At 37.4% G+C, this 22,914-nt stretch overlaps 1 protein-coding gene across 28 annotated transcripts in view; it reads left to right on the top strand.

Moving 5' to 3' along the window:
- Positions 1-1,345: 1,345 nt before the first annotated feature.
- RBM26 (RNA binding motif protein 26) overlaps positions 1,346-22,914 on the top strand; it is an 85,357-nt gene continuing 63,788 nt past the window's right edge. For 24 of the 28 annotated variants that reach the window (XM_025982353.2, XM_072760850.1, XM_072760840.1 and 21 more), the window contains exon 1: positions 1,463-1,600. In XM_025982353.2, the coding sequence (XP_025838138.1) occupies positions 1,530-1,600 (71 nt within the window). In that variant the 5' untranslated portion in view covers positions 1,463-1,529. Of the gene's footprint in view, positions 1,601-22,914 lie in introns of all 28 variants that reach the window. The other 4 variants (XM_072760852.1, XM_072760838.1, XM_072760849.1 and 1 more) reach the window with 1 other exon arrangement.

The raw sequence follows: 22,914 nt of genomic DNA, 5'->3' as shown, positions 1-22,914 counted from the left end.
AACAAATGTCTAGCTTTTCCTACTTGATAATCTTTCCTACTTATGGCTCAAGGACACTTCAATCTAGCAGTTATAAACTTAGGAGTTCTTGAGGACAGTTTCGTTTGCCATTGTCCGCCGTAAGAGCTTTCTATCGGTGTACTTAAGACTCTAAGTGTCTTTATATTGCCAATTATTTTCATTTCATTCTAGTTTACAGGCGCTAGATCTTCTGCAAAAAAATCCCACCTTGTACCTTAAAACATAGTAAATAACGGCAACTAAAAGAACACAGGCGAGATTCAAGCTTCCCTAGAAGGGGGGGGGGAGTTAATTTACTTAGGACGCTGGTGTGAAGGCTCTGTCTTTTGATACTATTTAATTTCCTATCTGGAGCTGAGTCGGCTCTAAATGAAAAGAATTAAAAAACACACTGTTCTCATGTGGCTGGGGGGAAAGTCAAGTTTCGGATGGCTGGAAACTGTGTGAACCGTCAAGGCTATCTCACCTTTCTTTTTTGGGGGGGGGGCATCCCTAGATCATTACTGCTCTGCCATCAAGTCGAGTGATTCTGGACGAGATACTAATCCTCTGGAAGCCGGAGGGTCGGATTACAGGAGCCCGTGCTTCCCAGTCTTGTCCACACCGTGGAGCGCGCCACATGGTACCGCAGGCCCCCGAGAGACGGAGGCGGCAGCACCGCGCACCTGGAGCCCGGGGGCCGCCGTGCGTCCCGGCACAGCGCGCAGACGCTCGCTCTCAACGAGCGCTCCAGTCCGGAGGCTCCTTCCAGCAGGATGCGCCACGGCCGTCTGATTACATAGCACGAAGCGGGGCTCCCGCTGCTTCTAGAGTCAGCGGCCGTTCTCTGTTTGTAAACAATAAAATCTTCCTCCCATACGTGGACCGAGGCGTAAAAAAAAAAAAAAAAAAAAAAAAAAAAAAGCACAAAGACGTCGAAACACGCATTAAAAAAAAAAAAAAAAATCGAAGTACCGCACTCGAGCAGCGCGCTCTCCGCCGATCTTACGTCTCCTCCCAGCAGGCTCTGGGACTCACCGCGAGACTTCATCAATTCTCGCGAGGTTTATCGGCAGCCATCTTCTTGGGGGTGCTGGGAGCCGGGAAGACCCCCCGAATCGTTTTCCCATTGAGCTGCCCTTCGTCTTTGCTTTCTTCACTTTTGCCTGCGCTGCGTTGCCAACACCACCTGGTCCCGAGGCTGAGTGAAAGCCCGGATCTAGGCGCGTGTCGCGTTCCCGCTCTAAGGAAGATTTGCTCGGGTGGAGGGAAGGGGGAGGGCCCGGGCTAACCGTTGCTGCCTCAGCCGGGGTCCGGGGACCGGGAGCTCCTGGCACCCCGTGGATTCGCGGCCTGCGACGGTCCCCGCGGAGCTGTTCGCCGATCGGGGCTCGCGGGAGCCTGCCACCGGCGCCTCCTACCGCGGCCCACGCGGGCGGCGCGCGGAGGAGGGGGCGGGGGCAGCGGCGGCTGTAGCGGCCGCGACCTGGGCGGGCGGAGGAGTGTGACGGGCCTCGGGGCCGCTGTGGATGGTTTCTAAAATGATCATTGAAAACTTCGAGGCGCTCAAGTCCTGGCTCAGCAAGACTCTCGAGCCCATGTGAGTATCCAGGGGCTTTCTCCTTGCAGGGGTGGAAGCGGGAGATAGGCGGACACGGAGATCTGTGCAGTTTGCCGAAGTGCCTGTGATGGAGGCCGAAGCGGTGAACAGAGGTCCCGGGGTTTTGTGTTTTCTCCTTTTCCCACCGTCGCTCCCAGGTTCGGGATACCCCCAGAGAGCCTTAGCTGACCCTTTATCTTATCGTGGAGTTGGTCCTTGAACTGATAACCTCCAGTTCTCTTGTTTTCCCGTTATATGTAGAACGGCCCCAGCCTACACACATTTGATGAAGGCCCCCAAATCGGTTTCTTTTCTTTTAGTGAATCCAAACATAACCTCTTGCCCAAAGAGCATTTTATCTTGTTTCTTTAAATGAGGTGCATGGTCCTTACTAGGGATGAGGACAGTTCTAGTGTAAGCCTCTCACGTTTTACCTAAATACAGTCCCTGAAAGAAAGGCCACGTTTCCCATGTGCTATCTGGCTCACCAGCACCTCTCTTAACTGATTGAAGATGTAACAGGTGCTCAGGTGCCCAGGAAGATTCCCTTTTCCCACCTTCCCGCCTACATGTTAGTTAGTTTGGAGAGGAGGAAGAAAGTGTTGTTTATCCATATGGGATATTTAGCAGTTTTTAAGTGGATACTGTAGATAGACTCTGGGGGGTGGGGGTGTGCAGAGTGTTGGAATGTTTTAGATTGGGAAAAACGAGTGTTTTCGGGATTTATCTTTTAATACGTAGAAAATACATCTTGGGCTAGGTGCTTTATCAAAATTGGTTGATTTACAATAAACTAAATGAAATAGGGAAAACCCACTCATTAAATTAGTTTATTAGGTGCCTGCTATGTACTGTGGGAGGCTTTGGTGATGGGGCATTTAAATTCCAAAGTTGGAAGGATGGTAATAAATAAATGAGTATTAAATAAGATTAAAATAGAAGTGGCAATTGTAATAATAGAGGGTCATATAAAAGACTGATTAGAAGACCTCTCACAGGAGATAGCATTTGAGCAACACTTAAAGGAGGAGAAGGAACCATCTGTGTCAAAGTCTGGAGAAAGACTGTTCCTTGCAGAAGGAATAGCAAGTGCAAAGGCCCTGTAGCAGATACAATCACAGTGTGTTCCAGGAAGGGAAGGAAGGCAGTCGCTGCTGCAAGGAACATTGTGATGGAGGAGAGAATGGAATAACGTGAGGTTGGAAAAGTAGGCAGGGGCCAAATTACAAATTAGGGCCCCCCTAATTTGGGGCCAAATTAGGGTCTTCGAGGCCATGGTAAAGACCTAGGATTTTATTTGAATTACAGAGACAACATTAGATAATTTAAAGCAGGCAGGGACTGATTTGATTTTGTTTAACTCTGCTTGCTTTGTGGAGATTAAGGGGGCAAGAATGAAAGACCATTCTGAAGGGCATTGTAGGCAGAAATGTAGGTCATTTATATTAGAGTGATAGTGGAGACAGAATGAAATATGTCTTATAAGTAGATCTTATAGAACTTGCTGATGGGTTAGATGTGGGAGATCAGGGAAAGGGAAATTAAGGATAATGGTTAAGAAGTTAACCTAAGCAGCTGGATGGGTGATGGTAGAGAAGGATAGGAGAGAACAGGTTGAGGGGAGGAGGAAAGGTAATTGGTGTTTGTTACAAACCTAAGTTAGATATCAAATAGGTGGTTGGGTTATATGAGAACTTAGGCCAGGACTAGAGAAATTTGGAGTCATGCAGAAAGTATTTGAAACTGTGGAATTGTTGGGAAATTTCCTTGTAAGAATGTGTTGATACGGAAGAAAGAGGCCCCAGGTCTGAGGTTGAAGGTATTTGTTACTAGAGAAACAAATGTATGGCAAGAGAGGCAGGTTGTCAACTTCATGGGATGCTGCAGAATGTATGAAAAAGGTGGAGGCAAGTAAGTGGCCCTTAGGTTTGGAAAGGTAGAAGTCATCGGTGATCTTAGCAAAATAGTTTTATTGAAGTGAGGTGGTCAAGATAGAAGCCATATTTCAGTGGATGGAGAGAGAGGTGCAACAGCGTAATGTTTAGAGGACCAACTCTGGAGTCAGAATGGCTGACTTTGAATATTGCCTCTCCACTTTACCAGCTGTATAATATTGGGTAAATTACTTAACTCAGTGCTTCCCATTTCCTCATCTGTATGGAGAAATAATATTTATAAGAATCTTTGGACATTGCCTGGTTTGTAATTAGCACTCAATAAGTGTTAAGTGAACAGAAAACTTAAAAAAGTTTTTTTTTTTTTTTTTGAGGATTTTATTTATTTATTCATGAGAGAGGCACACACACACACAGAGAGAGAGAGAGAGAGAGAGAGAGAGAGAGAGGCAGAGACACAGGCAGAGGGAGAAGCAGGCTTCATGCAGGGAGCCCAACATTGGATTTCATCCCGGGTCTCCAGGATCAGGCCTTGGGCTGAAGGCAGGCGCTAAACCATTGAGCCACCCAGGGATCCCAGAAGTTTTAAGTTTAAATAGAAATTCTTAAAAAAAATTTTTTTTTTAGTATGGTTGACACACAATGTTACATTAGCTTCAGGTATACAGCATAGTGATTTAACATCTCTATATGCTATGCTATATAACCAAAAAGATTATTAATAGTGTATGCTTGTGATTTTTATTCACTTTTGATAAAGTTTAAGGTATGATACAGCCTACTTAGATGATTGTAGCACTGCAGTCATAACTTATAATAAATACAACCTAGACAGTAGTAAGAATTGGGATTGGTTCTTTCATAATGTACATTACTGTGGTAAAATTGAGCCCTTATCCAATTCTTGTTCTTTATTGCATTTCAGGTGAGTTCTTGATGACTTTTAAAGCTGATTTCTAAATAAATAAATAAATCTGATTTCAATTATCTAAGACTTGTGATTTCTAAACTTGGTTTTGTAAAACTTTAAGATGTGTTTGTTATATTAAGGTTTTTTTTTGTTTTGTTTTACTTTAAAAATATAATTGCTAAATAAATAAATAAAAATATAATCGCCAAATAGCGCCTCTTTGAAGGAGGAACATTTGAAAGAGCAAGGTTAAGATGTAACTCAAAACTTACATAGAACTTTCTAGCTACTTGTGCTAGTTAAGTATCTCATGGTTTGGGACTTCCCCTGTATTTTGAATATGTTAATCCGGCAGACATTGAGTACTTAACTCTACTGAGCGCAGTGTGTTAGATATTGCAGATATTGGGAAACGAGCTGAAATAACTATCTTCATATTGTTAACCATTTATCTTTTAAGACAGATGTTAAACAAGTAATTACAAGACCTTTGAGTGGTAGGAATCCAGAATGCGGTCAAAATACATGTGTGGAAGGTCAGGAAAGGCTTTGCTGGTATAACATTTGATCTCAGCCTGCAGGGGTGAAGAAGTTTGCTAGGGCAGAAGGATGGAAATGGAGAGCAGGAAAGCATTCTAGATTTTGAAGAACAGATGTATAAAAGCCCTAAAATGAAATAAAAGAAGTGTTTTGGGAATGAAAGAAATTGAAAAAAAAGCAAAGGGAAGAATAGCAGTGGATAGCTCCAGAGAGAGGATCTGCATCATTCAAGACTTTGTTGAGTCATGTTAAGGATTTTGGATGTTAATTGAAGGATAGTGGGAAGCTAGTGAAGTGTTTTAGGGCAGGAGAGTTTTCGCATCGATATAAAAACAAACAAAAACCTAGCCTGGGCAGTGTTGTGGCGTGAAATAAGGGTCGGTAAATCTGCATGTTATTTGATTGTAAAGTCTGTAGATGTGTCAGGGCTCTGAGTTTTGTGGGGTTTTTTTTACCCCTAAATTATTGAAAATGCGGGTGTTAAAATTGGCATCTTGAAATACTTAAGGTTGACATTTTGTTCTCTCAAACATTTGCTTAGTCATACTTGTTAACAATAAAATGAAATTAGATGTTGGTCTTTAACATTCATTTCATTTTGCTAATGGGATGTCTTGGGAAAAGAATTTAAGCTTTTTTTTTTGATATTCGATTTTTCTGGTTTTGTTTTCTACACAGAAAAGGTTTCCTGCTGTATTTTGAAACTTTATGAGTTTACACATCACTAAATAGGGTAACAGTAAAATCGTGGACTTTTTTTAGCTGGCGGGAAACCTCAAAATCAAATTAGAAAATCCTTAATTTTTCAGAAAATGGAGAGTCAGACTTAATTATGTGCTTAGATTTTTTGAGTTTAGTACTAAAAAACAGAATGCATGGTTTTGTGTTCTTTGTAGTGCTGTGGGAGTAATGTTGTGTGGTGGAAAGAAGCCAAGTTTTGTAACCATATAAACTAGTGTTCACATCCAAGTTCTGCCACTTATTAACTGAGTAATCTAGGCAAATGAACCTCCCCTTTCCTTATTGGTATAATAAGGGGAATTATACTTATTTCCTTCTGTAGTTAGGTTTGAGACACATTTTTTAAAAGATTTTTAAATTAATTATTTTAGAGAGTGTGCCCCAAGAGAGGGCACACTATGGGGAGGGAAGGAGAGAAAGATAATCTTAAGCAGACTCCCCGCTGAGCTAGGAGCCCTGCTGACTCGATCTCATGACCCTGGGATCATGACCCGAGCCAAAATTAGGAGTTGAATGCTTGACAGAATGAGCCACCCAGGGGCCCCTGAGACACATTTTTAAGAGCCTGCCTCTTCCCTTCTTATATCCTGCTTGATTTAACATAAATAAGTTACATTACTTGTTACTATTATCACTACTGCAGCTTCTACTACTATCTGCATTTGTATGCATTGCTGAGAGTTTTGTATTACTTCCAAGTTCTGAGAGGTAAGCATTTTTCAAGTGATGACACTGAGTGGCAGAGTTAAGGTACTTGTCCAGAGTCACACAGCTACCTATGGCATATGACTAAACAGTTATTTAAACTTATGCTTTTTGCCTCTAGAGCCATGTTCTTAATTTATTATTATACAGTATAGTGTATTCTGTCCTATTACTGTACATACTTTTTTACTATGAAATTTTCATAATAACTAGCTGCAGTTATAAAGGAATAAAGTTCTAAACCATTATGGTTATCAGTGCTTTACAGTTGAAGAAAACCGGAGTTTTTCTAGTCTTTCTCCCTTCACCCACACTTGTTAACTGTACCTTTCTCACCCATAAAATTATTTTTGTTCCCGTTTTACCGGAAGAATTGAAAGGTGATCTTTTCACTACTGAACTTTATTCCTGTTTTCCTCCGTTAGTCTTTCTCTTTTTACAGACCCCTTTTGGCATAGAAAGTCAATTTCTTAGTCCTTAAGGAAGAAAAACTCAGCAGCAATAGGAGCAAAAACAAAACAAGAAATAAAATCATACTTTGCTTCAGTCACTTTCATGTTAGCTTTTCCTTTCAGTAGTAAATCTAGAAATAGTAGTCTTTAATTTTTCCCTCCTTTGTCCCCATTTACTTCTTAATCCCTTGTCATATAGTTTCTTCCTCCTTATATGCAAACAAGATTTTTTACCTCAGTGTTACCAATGGTTTTGTGTTTATTAAATATAGAGATTTTACATAAATTTTGTATTTTGTCCTGATGTATAACATTAAACAATGTTAATACTGCCTTTTTTAACATCTCATTTCTCTTTCTTTTCAAATCAGTCCTATCCTTTTTAGTTTTTTTCTTGCCTTTTAATTATATTTTTTCAAGTTTTGTTTCCATGCCTTTTTTTCCCCCTCAACTATTTCTACTCCTGTCATCTCATTTAAATTCATTCCCATGGATGGTTTTTATTATAATCTGTGCCAGTAGTCCTTTAAAACAACAACAACTGTGTGTGTATGTATTGTGGAATCTTTGAACGTTTGATTAAAGACTTCCTTCCTTAGGATATTGCATATGCTATGTATAAATTTGCATTGAATTTCAGTTTTTCCCAGAGAACCTCTAGTCTCCACATTATTTTTCACATATGTATGTTTTGACGTAACCACTCTTTAAAGCCTTAACCTCTTACTCCAGTTGCTAGCTGTATATTCACCTGGTTCTCCCATCTGAACGTCAAACTACATTTCTGAAAATAAATGTTCTCTGAATTTACTAATTTCCATTTCATTTCCTTAAATTTTCCAGGCTTGAAATTTTATTTTTTGGCTTTTCCTCCCTTTATTCTTTTCCCCCTTCAGTTAATCATTGGGTTCTATCTCTTTCTTTTAATAACGTTGCTCAGTTGGGGGCCTTACACTCCTTATCTAAACCGTTGAGAGTTTTTTCTCCCTTCTGTGTCCATCCTGGATGCCTAACCTTGATTATATCCTTTTGTTTGATCAAAATCCTTAGCACTCCTGAATAAATTGGATGCATTTTGACTTGACTTTCAAAATGTATGATTACTTATCTTTCCAGTTTGTATCTTCTCATTTTTTTGTGAGTCTTAACTTCAGCAGAGGTGAACTTTTTTCTGTATCACATTTTTTTTCTCATTTTTTAAATTTAAATTCAATTTGCCAGCATATAGTATAACACCCAGTGCTCATCCCATCAAGTGCCCTCCTCATTGCCTGTCACCCAGTTACCCCAATTCCCCCCCCCCTCCCCTTCCACAACTCTTTGTTAGTTTCCCAGAGTTAGGAATCTTTCGTGGTTTGTCTCCCTCTTTAATTTTTCCCACTTAGTTCCCTTCCTTTTCCTTATCCCTTTCACTATTTCTTATATTCCATGTATGAGTGAAACCATATGATGATTGTCCTTCTCTGATTGACTTATTTCACTCAGCATAATACCCTCCATTTCCATCCATGTTGAAGCAAATGGTGGGTATTCATCTCTTCTGATGGCTAAGTAATATTCCATTGTGGGTATGTGTGTTTGTATACACACACACACACACACACACACCACATATCTTTTTTATCCATTCATCTGTCGAATGACATTGTGGCTCCTTCCACAGTTTGGCTATTGTGGACATTGCTGCTATGAACATTGGGGTGCAGGTGTCCCAACGTTTTACTACACCATTATCTTTGGAGTAAATACCCAGTAGTGTAATTGATGGGTTGTAGGGTAGCTCTGTTTTTAACTTCTTGAGTAACTTCCACACTGTTTTCCAGAGTGGCTGTACCAGTTTGCATTCCCACCAACAGTGCAAGAGGGTTCCCCTGTCTCTACATCCTCTCCCAACATTTGTTGCTTCCTGTCTTGTTAATTTTCACCATTCTCACTGGTATGAGGTAGTATCTCATTGTGGTTTTTATTTTTTCTGATGGCAAGTGACGTGGAGCATTTTTTCATGTGCTTGTTAGCCATGTGTATGTCTTCTTCGGAGAAATTTCTGTTCATGTCTTCTGCCCATTTCATGATTAGATATTTTGTTTCTTGGGTGTTGAGTTTGATAAGCTCTTTATAGATCTTGGATACTAGTTCTTTATCTGATAATTCGTTTGCAAATATCTTCTCCCATTCTGTAGGTTGTCTTTTAGTTTTGTTGACTCTTTCATTGGCTGTGCAGAAGCCTTTTATCTTGATTAAATTCCAGTAGTTCATTTTTGCTTTTGTTCCCTTGCCTTCATAGATGTATCTTGCAAGAAGTTGCTGTAGTCAAGTTCAGAAAGGTGGTTGCCTGTGTTCTCTAGGATTTTGGTGGATTCTTGTCTCACATTTAGATCTTACATCCATTTTGAGTTTATCTTTGTGTCTGGTGCAAGAAAATGGTCCAGTTTAGTTCTTCTGCATGTGGCTGTCCAATTTTCCCAGCACCATTTATTAAAGAGACTGTTCTTTTTCCAGTGGATATTCTTTCCTGCTTTATCAAATATTAGTTGACCATAGAGTTGATACTGTCCCCCTTCCCAACTTTTAGAGGGTAACATGATAAGCTATATGTACGCTCAGCGAAGATTCCAGGTCTTCCAGAAAGTGATTTGTGATACATTCACCTGGAAGGAATGACATGACTCTTCTCCTAGGGCAGTTTGCATTGATTATGACTTTCATCATTTGCTTTCAACAATTACTTGTTTAGTAATTGATTCTTATTTATTTTAATTTCATTATTAGAATCTCACGTCTTGAAAGTAGACGCCAAAGCTTAGGATTTAACTGTCTTCCTGTTGTATATGGTGCCCAGCACAGTGCCTCATGTGTGGTATATTAAATGCACTGGTTGAAATTTCTAGTTTGTATAACAACCTAGGCAGAAGAGTGTAGACTATAAAATCTACCATACTTTAATGAGAATTTTATTTCAGAGCAGTAGATATGTGAGCAATTTGAAAAATTACTAATCTCTGGGTCTGTCTTTATTTTTACTTGATAGCACCTTCAGATTATGTAAAGCACCTTCAGATTATGTAAAGCTTAAGTGATTTTTTAGGGAGAAAGGACATTGAAAAATATTAATAACATTTATTCAAAGTATTTTTTTTTTAAAGATTTTATTTATTTATTCATGAGAGACACAGAGAGGCAGCAACACAGGCAGAGGGAGAAGCAGGCTCCATGCAGGGAGCCCGATGTGGGACTCGATCCTGGGACTCCAGGATCACGCCCTGGGCTGAAGGCAGGTGCTCAACCACTGAGCCATCCAGGCGTCCCTCAGAGTATTTTTGAATGCTGTTATATGCAACCTACTGGCCTCCGCAGAGCTGCCCTGAGAAGAATGCTATGTGGTTGGTAATTCTAGTCTAATGAATTTTACAGCTGGTAGAAGAGTTTTTTTAATAGCTAATTATTGTTTAAAATATTTTTCATCACTCTCTTCATCCCTTTAACTTTTGTTGAGTTGACTGTCATTACCACTTTTCACTGCTACAGCCTTACTTGGCTTTTCCATCTGAGTGCTGAGCAGTTAAAATGGACTTAGCAGTTTTTATACGTTTTAGCACTTTCTTATCTTTGGCTTGCAATAGTTCTCAAATAAAATTATATGCATAAATGAAGACAGAGATAGTATTATGAACAAAACAGAAAATAAGCTACTGTTTGGTGTCTACACATCAGGAGTGACTAATTCAGGCTTGAGCTAAACAGCTTCAAGGAATATTGTTTTTTTTTCCTCCTGCTTCCTTAGTCCCAGGAAATAGAGAATGAGAAATGAGTGGATAGTATAAGTCTTTCCTACCAAACTTAGTCACTTACTTCCACTACCTCATTTCTGTGGAAGAATCCTTTTTCAGTCTACAAATAGTAACTTCTCAAACAGGTAAAAGTTTATTTTTAACTTGGCATCATATTAAATATTGTGTGTGTATGAAATAATGGAATTCACTTGAGATCTCTTACTCAGTGATTCTTCCTGAGATATTTTGCCAACATACAAGCAGATACATATATTATTTATAATTCTCTTTTTTACATAGTTGGTATCATACTTGGATGTCATTCTATGAAATATGTAAAAGTGTTGCCTTATTTAAGGTTACATAGTGTTTTAATGGATATACCATAATTTAACCATCTGTATTGATGAACTAGACAAATAGTACTACAGTGTATATTTACCACATGACACACCATGTGTACCCATCACTTAGATTCTACTGTTAACATTTTAGTGTACTTGCCACTCTCTTTCTTTGATGTATTTTAAAGTAAATTGCAGATGTTAATGAACTTAACCCTAAATACTTACCATTGCATATCATTAGAGTTCAGTATTTATAGTTTTTTTTTTAAAAAACTTGACATAATCTGTATACAGTAGTGTACATATATCTTAAAGTGTATCCTTTGATGCGTTTTGACAGATGTGTATATCTTTGTAACTCCGTTCCCTATCAAAATAAAGAACATTACTACCATTCTGGAATGTTTCCTCTTTCCCCTTCCCATGCTACCACCTACCCATAGAAATAAGTACTGTTCTGATTTTTTTCCCCACTGTATATTAGTTTTGCTTGTTACTGGAACTTCGTATAAGTGGAGTTTTAGAATTGGTACTCTTTAGAGCAGGACTTCTTTTTATTTTTCTGAATGTTCTTGAGCTTTATCCACATTGTTGCATATATATCTGTATCTTGTTCCTTTTTTTTTTTTTTTTACTGCTGAATAGTATTCCATTGTCAAATGCATGCTATATGGTTATAATAATGCTTGTGCTATTTTTTAGTACTGGCTGGTTAACAGAATTTTTCTTTTTCTTTTCAATTGAAAATAATATATACTTGTTTTAATAAAAATTCGAAGAGTATAGAAATAGAAAGTGAGTCTTCCTTCTTGATCCTCGTTTGTAAATACATAATTGTATATTTATAAAAATAAACATACATGTATTATGTTTAGGTACATACAATTGACCCTTGAATAACATGTTTATATTGCACGGGTCCACTTACACATGAATGTTTTGTAGTACTGTGAATGTATTTTCCTAGTAACTCTAAAGGTTTTCTTTTACCTAGCTTACTTTATTGTAAAAATACAGTATGTAATTATATATAATGTACAAAAGGTGTATTAATTGACTTTATATTGTTGGTAAGGTTTCTGGTCAGTAGTAGGCTAGTAGTGTTTAAGATTTGGGGGAGTCAGAAGTTACAGATTTTTGTGTGGGGGTTGTCCCCCTTAATCCTTGCATTGTTCCAGGGTCGACTAATTTTTTAACATAGACTAGATCATGTTGTTCATATGTTACTATACAGATATTGTAATAGACAGTATGCATATCTTCCCATATGATTATATTCTTTAGCTGCTTGTCTTCCTAATGGCTCCATAGTATGGCTAACATACTCATTATGTGAGTGTACTGTATAATTTGTTTTAATAGTGCTTTAAGACAAGGTAATTACTTTAAAAAATAGCTTATTTTCTTAAACTATTAAATTCCTGCACATAGTTACAAGAAAGAAAACCTGCCAGAAGGCTTTGAAATGAAAAGTCAAAGTCCTCTTCACACTTCTTACCCTAGCATTTTTAATATTAATACTAATATGTAGTCTTTATGCTTTTAAAATGGCTGATTCCAATTTTGAATAACTGTACCATAGTTTACTTAACCGTATTTTTACTTGTGATTTAGTTCATTTCCTAGGTTTTTTTTTTTTAACTTTATAAATAACTGCAGTGAACATCTTGCCATATGTAGTTTCTTTTTTTCTTCTTCTTCCTTCTTTCTTTCCTTTCCCTCCCTTTCATTCTCTCTCCATCTTTTTCTTCCTCTCTGCCCCTCCCTTCTCTTTATTCTGTTTCTTTCTCCTCTTCCAACCCGGTCCTGGTCCTCATTACAGAGGAATTATTTTCCAGATATCACCTAATGCTGCTGTTGGAGGCCTTCTTAACATTAAAATGTGCTTTTGGTGATGGTGTATTTAAATCCAGTAGTTCAGATACACTTGTTTTTTGAAGTCATACTGTGTTGTGGCAAGTAATTTCTCTAGTTTATTTGTCTCAGCCATTTAGAGTGATAGGAGAGAAAGTATGTCAGTATAAATTCTGGTTTTTGACTTTATGACTTTCTGCTTCCTGCTGGTCCTACACTCCCTGGTTCTATGCCCACATTCTCCAATTATTTTTCATTGCTTACTGGCAATTTAAAAGTTGTTATAAAAAATACAAATTTAAGATTTATACAAATCTTAAAAAGCTACTATAAGTGAAAAATACTTAAATGATTACAAAGTACATAAAAGCATAAAAATATGCCCTTCAGCAGATCATTTGTTGCTCTTTGTAATACAGTTGTGTTTTTTTTTTTTTTTTAAAGATTTTATTTATTTATTCATGAGAGAGACACACACAGAGAGAGGCACACTCCATGCAGAGAGCCTGATGTGTATCTTGGTCCTGGGACTCCAGGATCATGCCCTGGGCCGAAGGCAGACGCTCAACTGCTGAGCCACCCAGGCATCCCAGTAATACAGTTTTTTAAATTGAATAAATCTCCTGAAGAACATTTTTTAAAAATATTTTATTTATTTATTCATGAGAGACACACAGAGAGGGAGAGAGAGAGAGAGAGAGGGAGGGAGAGAGGGAGAAACAGGCTCCATGCAGGGAGCCTGACATGGGACTCGATCCTGGGTCTCCAGGATCAGGCCCTGGGCTGAAGGCAGCACTAAACCACTGAGCCACCCGGGCTGCCCTAACATTTTGTAATCTTAAGGTGTAAAGTGTGTCACTTTGATTCGTTTATATATCTTGATAAAATTGCCAATGTAGTGAGTGATATTTATCACATAATTATAGTACAATATTATTGTCAGTGTCTGTAATACTGTGAATTAGGTCTCCATGGCCTATTTACTACTCATTACAATCTATACCCTTAAAATACCATCACTCCCATCTCCTCCCCCCACCCCACCGCCAGTCCCTGGTAGCCACTTATTAACTCTTTTTTTTAGGTTTAACTTTTTTAGATTTCACATATACAGTATTTATCTTTCTCTTTTACATTGCATAGCAGAATGTGCTAATAGTCCATCATTTTCTTCACAAAAGGAAAGGTATCTTCCTTTCTTGTGCTGAATAATTTTCCATTGTCTTTATGTATCACATCTTCTTTACCCATTTATATGTTGAAGGGCGTTTGGGTTGTTTTCAGATCTTGACTATTGTGGATAATGCTGTGATAAAAATGGAAATTCATATATCATCAAAATCTTGTTTTAATTTTCTTTGGGTATATACGCAGAAGTGGAATTGTTGGATTGAATGATAGATCTTTTAAAAACTTTTGAGGACCCTCCAAGTTATTTTTTACAGTGGCTGGGCCACTTTATATTCCCAAGCAACAATGTATATAATAAGGGTTCTCTTTTCACAACATCCTAACCAGCATCTGTTGTTTTTTGTCTTCTTGATGGTAGGTATTCTAACAGGTGTGAGGCAGTATCCCCTTGTTGTTTTGATTTGCATTTCCCTGATGTTTCGTGACATTTAGCATCTTTTTCATGTGTCTTTTGACCATTTTGATGTCCTCTGGGGAAATGGATAATTTAGTTCTTATTTTTTAATTGGAATGTTTGGTTTTGTTTGTTTTTGAGTTGATGGAGTTCTTACATCTTTTGGGGTATGAACCCTTCCAATTTATGGTTTACAGAAATCTCCTTTTCTGCAAGTTATCTTTCATTTTGTTCACGGTTTCATTTGCAGAAGCTTTTTAGTTTGATGTAGTCCCACTTGTTTCTTTTTGCTTTTATTGCTTTTGGTGTCAACTTCAAAAACTCATTGCTAATACCTATGTCAAGGAGTTTACCTCCTCTTTTCTTTAGGACTTTTGCTTCAGGTCTTAAGTTTAAGTCTTTGATCTATTTTGAGTTAGTTTTTGTATATGTTGTAAGATTTTGGTTTTTTATTTTTTTGCATATGACCAATTTGCCCAACACCATTTATTGAAGAGACTATATAGACTACCCTTTCCCCTTTGTAAATTCTTGTCTTCTTTATTATAAATTGGCCATATTTACATGGGTTTATTTTTGGGCTCTGTTCTGTTCTCTTGGTATAAGTGTCTGTTTTTATGCCAATACCACACTTTTAATTACTCTCCTTTGTAATTTAGTTTGAAATCGGGGACTATGGTGCCTCCAGCTTTGTTCTTCTTTTGCAAGACTGCTTTTGACTATTCAGGGTCTTTTGTGGTTCCATACAAATTTTAGGAGTTGTTTGTTCTATTTACGTGCAAAAATACTATTGGAATTTTGGAAAGAATTGCAGTGAATCTGTAGACTGCTTTGAGCAATGATGGACATTTTCACAATATTAATTCCTCTGCTCCATGAACATGAGATGTCTTTCCATCTGTTTGTTTCTTTAATTTCTTTCACAGTCGTGTAGTTTTTGTTGTACAGGTTTTTTATATCCTTGCTTAAATTTATTCCTAAGTATTTTATTATTTTTGGTGCTATTGTGAAAGGGATAGTTATCTTTATTTTTCAGATATTTCATCATTAGTATAAAGGAATGCAGCTCACTTGTGTATGTTGATTTTGTATTCTGCAACTTTACTGAAGTTGATTAGTTCCAAAAGTTTTTTGATTAAGTCTGTGGGTGGTTTTTTTTTAAGATAAAAATCATGTCATTGGAAAATAGCCGCAGTGTTACTTTTTAATGTTACAATTTGGATGCCTTTTATTCTTTTGTCTAGCCTAATTGCTCTAGCAAGGACTTCCAGTACTATATTGTGAGTAAGAGAGGTGAGAGTGGGCAATATTGTTTTATTCCTGATGTGAGAAGAAAAGCTTTCAGTTTTTCTCCATTGAATGTAATGTGAGCTGTGAGTTTGTATGATAGCCTTTATTGTGTTGAGGTTTGGCTCTTTCCTACTCAGTCTGTTAAAGTTTTTTTATATGAAGGGATATTGTATATTGTCAAATATTCTTTCTATGTCTATTCAGATGATCATGTGATATTCATCTTTCATTTTATCAATGGGATATCTTATATTTGTTGATTTACGTATGTTGAACCATCATTCTTCCTTACCAGGGATAAATCCCAGTTGGTTGTGATGTATAATCCCTTCAACGTCTTCCTGAATTTGGTTTGCTAATATTTTCTTGAGAATTTTTGCACATATATTCATTAGAAATATTGGTCTGTAGTTTTTTTTTTTTTTTTTTTTTTGGTATTCCTATCTGGTTTTGGTATCAGGGTAATGTTAGTCTCATAAAATGAGTTAGGAAGTGTTCCCTCATTATTTTGGAAGCATATGAGAATTGATTGGTGTTAATTCTTTAAATGCTCTATAGAATTATCCAGTGAAGCTGTCTAGTCCTCGTCATTTCTCATGTTGGGAATTTTATATTGCTGATTCAGTCCATATTTTCTGTTTCTTCCTGATTTGGTCTTGGTGGGCTCTATGTTTCTAGGAATGTATACATTTCTTCTACATTATATAATTTGTTGACATATAATTATTCACAGTACCTTAAGCTTTTATGTATTTCTGTAGTATTTATCATAATGCCTTTTTTATTTCTAATTTTTTTTTCAGTGTTCACTTATTTTACTACCTTTAGTCTAGCTAAAAGTTTATGAGATTTATCTTTTCAAAGAACCAGCTCTTAGTTTTATTAATCCTTTCTGATGTTTTTCTGGTCTCATGACTTTCCACTCTGATCATTATTATTTTCTTCTTTGTGATAACTTTGGGCTTAATTAATTTTTTTTTCCCTAGTTCTTTGAGGTATAAAGTCAGGTTGTTTATATGAGATACTTCTATTTTTTTGGTGTATGCATTTACTGCTATAAGTTTCCTTTCAGGACTGCTTTTGCTGCATCCCACAATATTTGCTATGTTGTTTTTATTTTATTTGTTTCAAGATAATTTTTTATTCTCCATTTGGTTTCTTCTTTGGCCCAGTAGTTTGGAAGTGCATTGCTTCCATAGTTTCCACATATAGTTTCCACATATTTGTAGATCTTCTTACTTTCCTCTTGTTGATTTCTAGTTTCCTATCATTGTGGTCAGAGAATATAGTTGGAATGATTTCAGTCTTCTTAAATTTGCCAAGATTTGTTTTGTGGCCTATCACGTGCTCTATGTTGGAGAATGTTCCATGTGCCCTTAAGAAGAATATTTATTTTACTGCTCTTGGCTAGAATGTTCTACATATCTGTTAAGCCCATTTGTTCTGAAATGTGGTTCAGTTCCAGTGTTGCCTTGTTGATTTTCTGCCTTGATAATCTATCCACCATAGAGAGTGGGGTATTGAAGTCCCCTACATTTACTTAATGTATTCTTGCCTGTGTTTCCTTTAAGATCTGTTTCAGTTGCTTAATATATTTTAGTGTTCACGATTTGGAAATGTATATATTTACTATTGTTATATTTTCTTGATGTGTTGACTTTTATCATTGTATAATGACCTTCTTTGACTCTTGTTACCCTTTTTGGCTTGAAGTCTATTTTGTCTAATATAATTATGGCTCTGTCCACCTTCTTTCTGTTTTTATTTGCTTGGAATATCTTCTGTCCTTTCACTTTTGAGCCTCTCTGTATCATTAGAATGGAAATGAGTCTCGTATAAGTAGCATATACTTGGGTCTTGTTTTTTTTTTTTTTTATTTAGGATAGTCACACAGAGAGAGAGAGAGAGAGAGACAGAGACATAGGCAGAGGGAGAAGCAGGCTCCATGTACCGGGGGCCCGACGTGGGATTTGATCCTGGGTCTCCAGGATCGCGCCCTGGGCCAAAGGCAGGCGCTAAACCGCTGCGCCACCCAGGGATCCCATGGGTCTTGTTTTTTAATCCATCCAGCCACTCTATATTTTGATTGGTGAACTAATCATTTAGTTTAGGATGATTATTGATATGTAAGGATTTACTACTGCCACTTCATCTTTTTCTTTCTGGTTATTTTGTTTGATTGTTTTTTGTTTTGTTTCTGTCTGTAAGTTGGTTTTCCATGGTGATTTGTTCAGTCTTCTACTTTTTTAGTTTCATGTCTCTGCTATAGATTTTTGCTTTGTGGTTACCATGAGGTAACACAAAAAAATCTAGACAAAGCAGTCCTTTTTCTGCTGATGAAAACATACATTCATTTGCCTATAAAGATTCCACCATTTTAATTTTCTTTTATATTTTTGATTCATAAGTTATATATTTTTATATCGTGATTTCATTACTAAGTTGTAGCTATAGTTATTTTTAATATGTGCTTTTTTTAATTTTTAAGATTCTACCTATTTATTCATGAGAGACACAGAGAGAGAGAGAGGCAGAGGCACAGACAGAGGGAGAAGCAGGCTCTCTACAGGGAGCCTAATGGGGGACTCAATCCTGGGACTCTGGGATCATCCCTGAGCCAAAGGCAGACGCTCAACCACTGAGCCACCGAGGCGTCCCAATATGTGCTTTTTAAAAATTTATATTTTTTACATTAAGTAGGTTCCACACCCAAGGTGAGGATCGAACTCACAACCCTGAGATTTAGTCCCCTGCTCCACCACTTTAGCCAGCCAGGTGCCCCTTTAATATGCTTTTTTTTTTTTTTTTTTTTTTTAGCCTTTATGCCATAGTTCAGAGTTTAATATACTATTCTAAAGAAGAGTATTCTGACTATTCTCAGTATTTATTACCTTAATTAAAGTTTTATGTACTTTGTCATTTCAGCTTGAAGAGCTCTTTTTAACATTTTTTTTTAAGATTATTTATTTTAGAGAGAAGGAAAAGGAGCAAGCGAGTGTGGGAGGGAGGAGCAGAAGGAAAGGGAGAGAGTCTTAAGCAGACTTCACGTTGAGCACAGAGCCTGACTTGAGGCTCCATTTCACAACCTTGAGATCACCACCTGAGGGGAAACCAAATGTTGGACACTTAACCGACTGTGCCACCCAGGTGTATCTGAACATTTCTTGTAAGCATGTGTAGTTATAGTGAACTCCCTCAACTTCTGCCTGGGAGAACGTCTATTTCTCCTTCATATCTCAGTAACTTTGCTAGTGGAGTATTCTTGGCTGGTCGTTTTTATCTTTCAGTGTTTTGAATATGTCATACCATTCATTCTCTTTTGGACTGTAGAGTTTCTGCTGTGAAGTCTGCTTGTAGCCTTATCGGAATACCTTTATAGGTTACTGTCTTTTTTTTCCTGGGCTGCTTTTAAAATTCCTTATTGTTGACTTTTGACAGTTTTCATATAATGTATAAATGTATGTAATGTACATATGATGTACTCCAGGTTTTTTTTTTTTTTTTACTTTTTAAAAATCTTAGTTCTTTCTTCTCTTCCACCTGAATCATTTCTGTTAAGTGTGCTAATTCTCTCTTCTATAGGATCTGCTCTGTTTCCAGTGCATTCTGATTCATTCTTCATATATTGAGTTCTTCAGCCAAGAATTTTTTTTTTACAATTTTAATCTATTGGATAAAATTCTCCTTTTGTTTGTTAATTTTATTCCTCAAATCATTGTATTGTTTTACTGAGTTTTCTAGTAGCGTATTGAATTTCTTCATAATAGCTGTTTTATATTCTTTATCAGATCACAATACTTCATGGCTTTGGGTTTAGTTGCTGGAAAATTGTCATTTTTGTGTGTGTGTGTGTGACACCGTATTACTGTGATTTTTCATGGTGTTTGATGGAAAGTGCCTTGGCTTCTCCATTTGAAGTAGTAAACCCTTTTCTTATTTAGGCAAGGTTCTGTTTACTTTGATTCTTAACAAGTCAGCGGGTTTGTAATTAGGAGTCTTCATTTTGGTTTCCAGTAGGTGGCACTATAGTGCAAGCCTTTTCCTTTCCCGTATCAGAGCTGACTGCATTAAGGTTGTGAGCAAGTACATTTGAAAGAAAGAAAGAAAGAAAAAAAAGGACCAAAGGGTGGCTGCAGAGCTTGGGGAGAGGTGTATATTTGGCACTTTAGTCTCTAGGTCTGCCAGTGGCTTGCTAGGGGATCCTCAAGTTGGGGGAGGAGTACAAGAGGTCCATGGGTGGTCCTCTTGCCCCCCAGGGCAGATAGCAAGAGACTGTCTTCTTTAGTTCCCTTTGCTTATTCCCAGTCACTGCGGTCTCTTTTCAGAGAGAGCAACTGGTTTTTGTAGTGTCAGCACGCATGGTCAGGCAGACATATGTTCTCCTGCCTTTACCCTGCACTTCCTCTGCTGGAAAGGTTGTGCTGGCTTGCTGCTGGACCAGCCACCATCTTCTCTGCTTTTGCTACAGCCTCTGTGGTCCAGTCCACTCACAGATGCACAAATGGATAGGTCTCTTAGGTGTCCTGATATCCTGTGCAGAGGCGCTTTTCTCCCGCTTCAGTTATGAATATCTAATTGGTTATAAATCAGAGAGGAGAGAAGAAGGGAATGACTCATGCTGCCATGATGCTGATGTCTGTAATATAGTTTTAAATGGAATAAGTAGTTCAAGATATTTAATTTAGGATCTTTTGGGGACATTTTATAAGAAACTGCCAATGTGGCTGTAGTTATATGTTTATATTATTTTCTTTAATGATATCTCCAGTATAAAGAAGTTTAATTCTTTATAATAGATAGTGAATGAGATAGACACCATTTTGAAAACTGTTCATATGCTTGTAGTGACCAATCTCTGAAGTTTTTCATGCACTCATTCTCTCAAACTGGATTCTGTTAAAGTTTGAAGCATCTGATAACACTAAATAGCCAAAATTGGACAACAGTTCTATGAGGAATTATGACTCTTCATTTTGGTTATGAAGAGGCTTTTGAATCTAGCAACCTTTGTTGGTTCAGACTAAGAATAGATTTTATTGCCAGGCTGAAACATTGAGACATTTTGGGGACTACGTTGTGGTAAACTGGGGAAGGTAAATTAACTTGATCAGATGCTTTTCTTAAGAATGATACTGGGGCGTGTAGAGGTTTAATTAGATTATATTTTGGAGACAAAGATTATTTTTTTCTTGTAGCTTTAGGAGTTGTGAAATACCTGAATTTGGGCTTTGGCAGGAGGTTAAGAAGAAATGGCAGTATTCATGGAACTTGCGTACTGAATATATATAAGGAGGAAAAGGCAACAAGGAAGGACTTGTCAATATGCTAGAGACGTTTATTGACTTTTTTTTTTTTTATCTGTGACAGGTCTTTGAACTTGTTAGTACACCTTTATGTATGTCAGAATCAGTTTTGACCTAAACTGAGAGCTGTGTTTTGTGAGTTTTTGTTGATAATGCTCTTGATTAGTGTGTTTACATAATGTGATTCTTGGTTGATACATCTTAACACCTTGTAATTGGGTGTGGGGAAAAGGTAAACATAGTTACCTAGAATTCCTGTAGGGGAAACAAACTAGCATAGCATACCAATAGTAACAATTTAGCCGGACAGAAATACCTATAGATCTTAGGTCTGGCAGTTTAGGAAAAATTTTAAAATGTTTTTATTGAATTTCATTCTTATTTATCTCTCCCAAAAGGTTAGAGTTTGCTCATGAGTGTTCAGAGAGGGGGATTCTGTGGCTCTTGAAAAACAGGGCGATTTTTTTTTTTTCATTTTCAGATTACATATTGAATTATTTTAAAGTTCGGTTAGTTAGTTTTTTTCCAGACTTCTAGTGTTAGTGCTATTTCTTTTGGATACTTCTGTCTCTTCTTGGTCATGAAGGGAAGTATTTCCTGGCTTCCTCTCTTTCCTAGTGACTGAAAGGTTTGTAAGTAGGTAGAATGTGAATATGAATAACTCAAGGGGTGGCCTTTGGAGGTCTTCTCCTTTCCCAGGGAACTCAAGTCTTCTATGAATTGGAGTGTAAAATGTATACTAAATATGGAGTTTTGTTGTGGGCTGCCATATCATTATTTCTTCTTCAGTCCCACTTTTCTTATAAGTTCTGTGACCATGATTCTATGACCACACCGGTCTGTGCTCAGCTTGCAGTTTGGGCGACTGCTCTTTGCACTGAACAGTATAGAGTTTTACAATATAAATTAATGGGTCTTTGAGAAGATGAAGATTGATCTTGTCTTTGAATCATATATTTAACATACTTTTAAAGTGAATTTTAAAAGTGATCCTCAAGTTTGTTGGGGGGACTCCTGGACTTTCCTGAAACCTTTCATAGTATTTGTGAAATCCTTACTTTTCCAACTAAATATCTTTGTGAGGTCAGATTTCTTTATGTATTTCAACCATAATAGCATTGAATATAACAGATTGAATACAAAAGTAGATGTTAGAATTGTTCTGTCTTCTTTTAAGCCAGACATTTAATGGTATTTGCAAAAATTGTGAAACATTGTTAGTTTTCTCACCAAATTTTTATTGTGGAAATATAATTATTTTTTCATGTTAAAAAAAAAAAAGAGTATGTAGTTTTAGAGGAGGCTGTTAGTAATGGAACTCTGCCCATCCCTGCCCTGAGTAAGGATATAACCAAAGTGAGGAATATGAGTCATTTTCAAGGACCAGTATCATGCCAGAGGAGAGGAAGGCAGTTCCCTTTCCCTGGATTCACTACCTATCAGAATGATGTAAGCCTGGAACTATTTAGGGCCGCTTTTTGTTGCCACAGGAGGAGGGCCTACCTTACAATGAAATGAATTCAAGGGAAAACGGAATAGAAAGAGGGTCCTGGTAGTATCATTTAACTCCTGGATCCAGCTATGCCTGGTTATCCTTACATTAGACTTTCATTTATTTTTCTAAAATATTTTATTTATTTATTTATTTATTCATTCATTCATTCATTCATTCATTCATTCATGAGAGACACAGAGAGAAGGCGGAGACATAGGCATAAGGAGAAGCAGGCTCCATGCAGAGAGCCGGATGTGGGACTCGATCCAGGAACTCTGGGATCATGGCCTAAGGGAAGGCAGACACACAGTCCCAGGAACTCCGGGATCATGGCCTAAGGGAAGGCAGACACACAGTCGCTGAGCCACCCAGGAGTCCCAGACTTTCCATTAAATTCCTTCTTTTGTTAAACTGTGGAATTGTTATT

The sequence above is a fragment of the Vulpes vulpes genome, chromosome 6 (assembly GCF_048418805.1).
Source record: "Vulpes vulpes isolate BD-2025 chromosome 6, VulVul3, whole genome shotgun sequence".
Taxonomy (NCBI): Eukaryota; Metazoa; Chordata; class Mammalia; order Carnivora; family Canidae; genus Vulpes; species Vulpes vulpes.
Note: the sequence above shows the minus strand (reverse complement) of the source record. Positions and strands in the feature narration are given on the sequence as shown.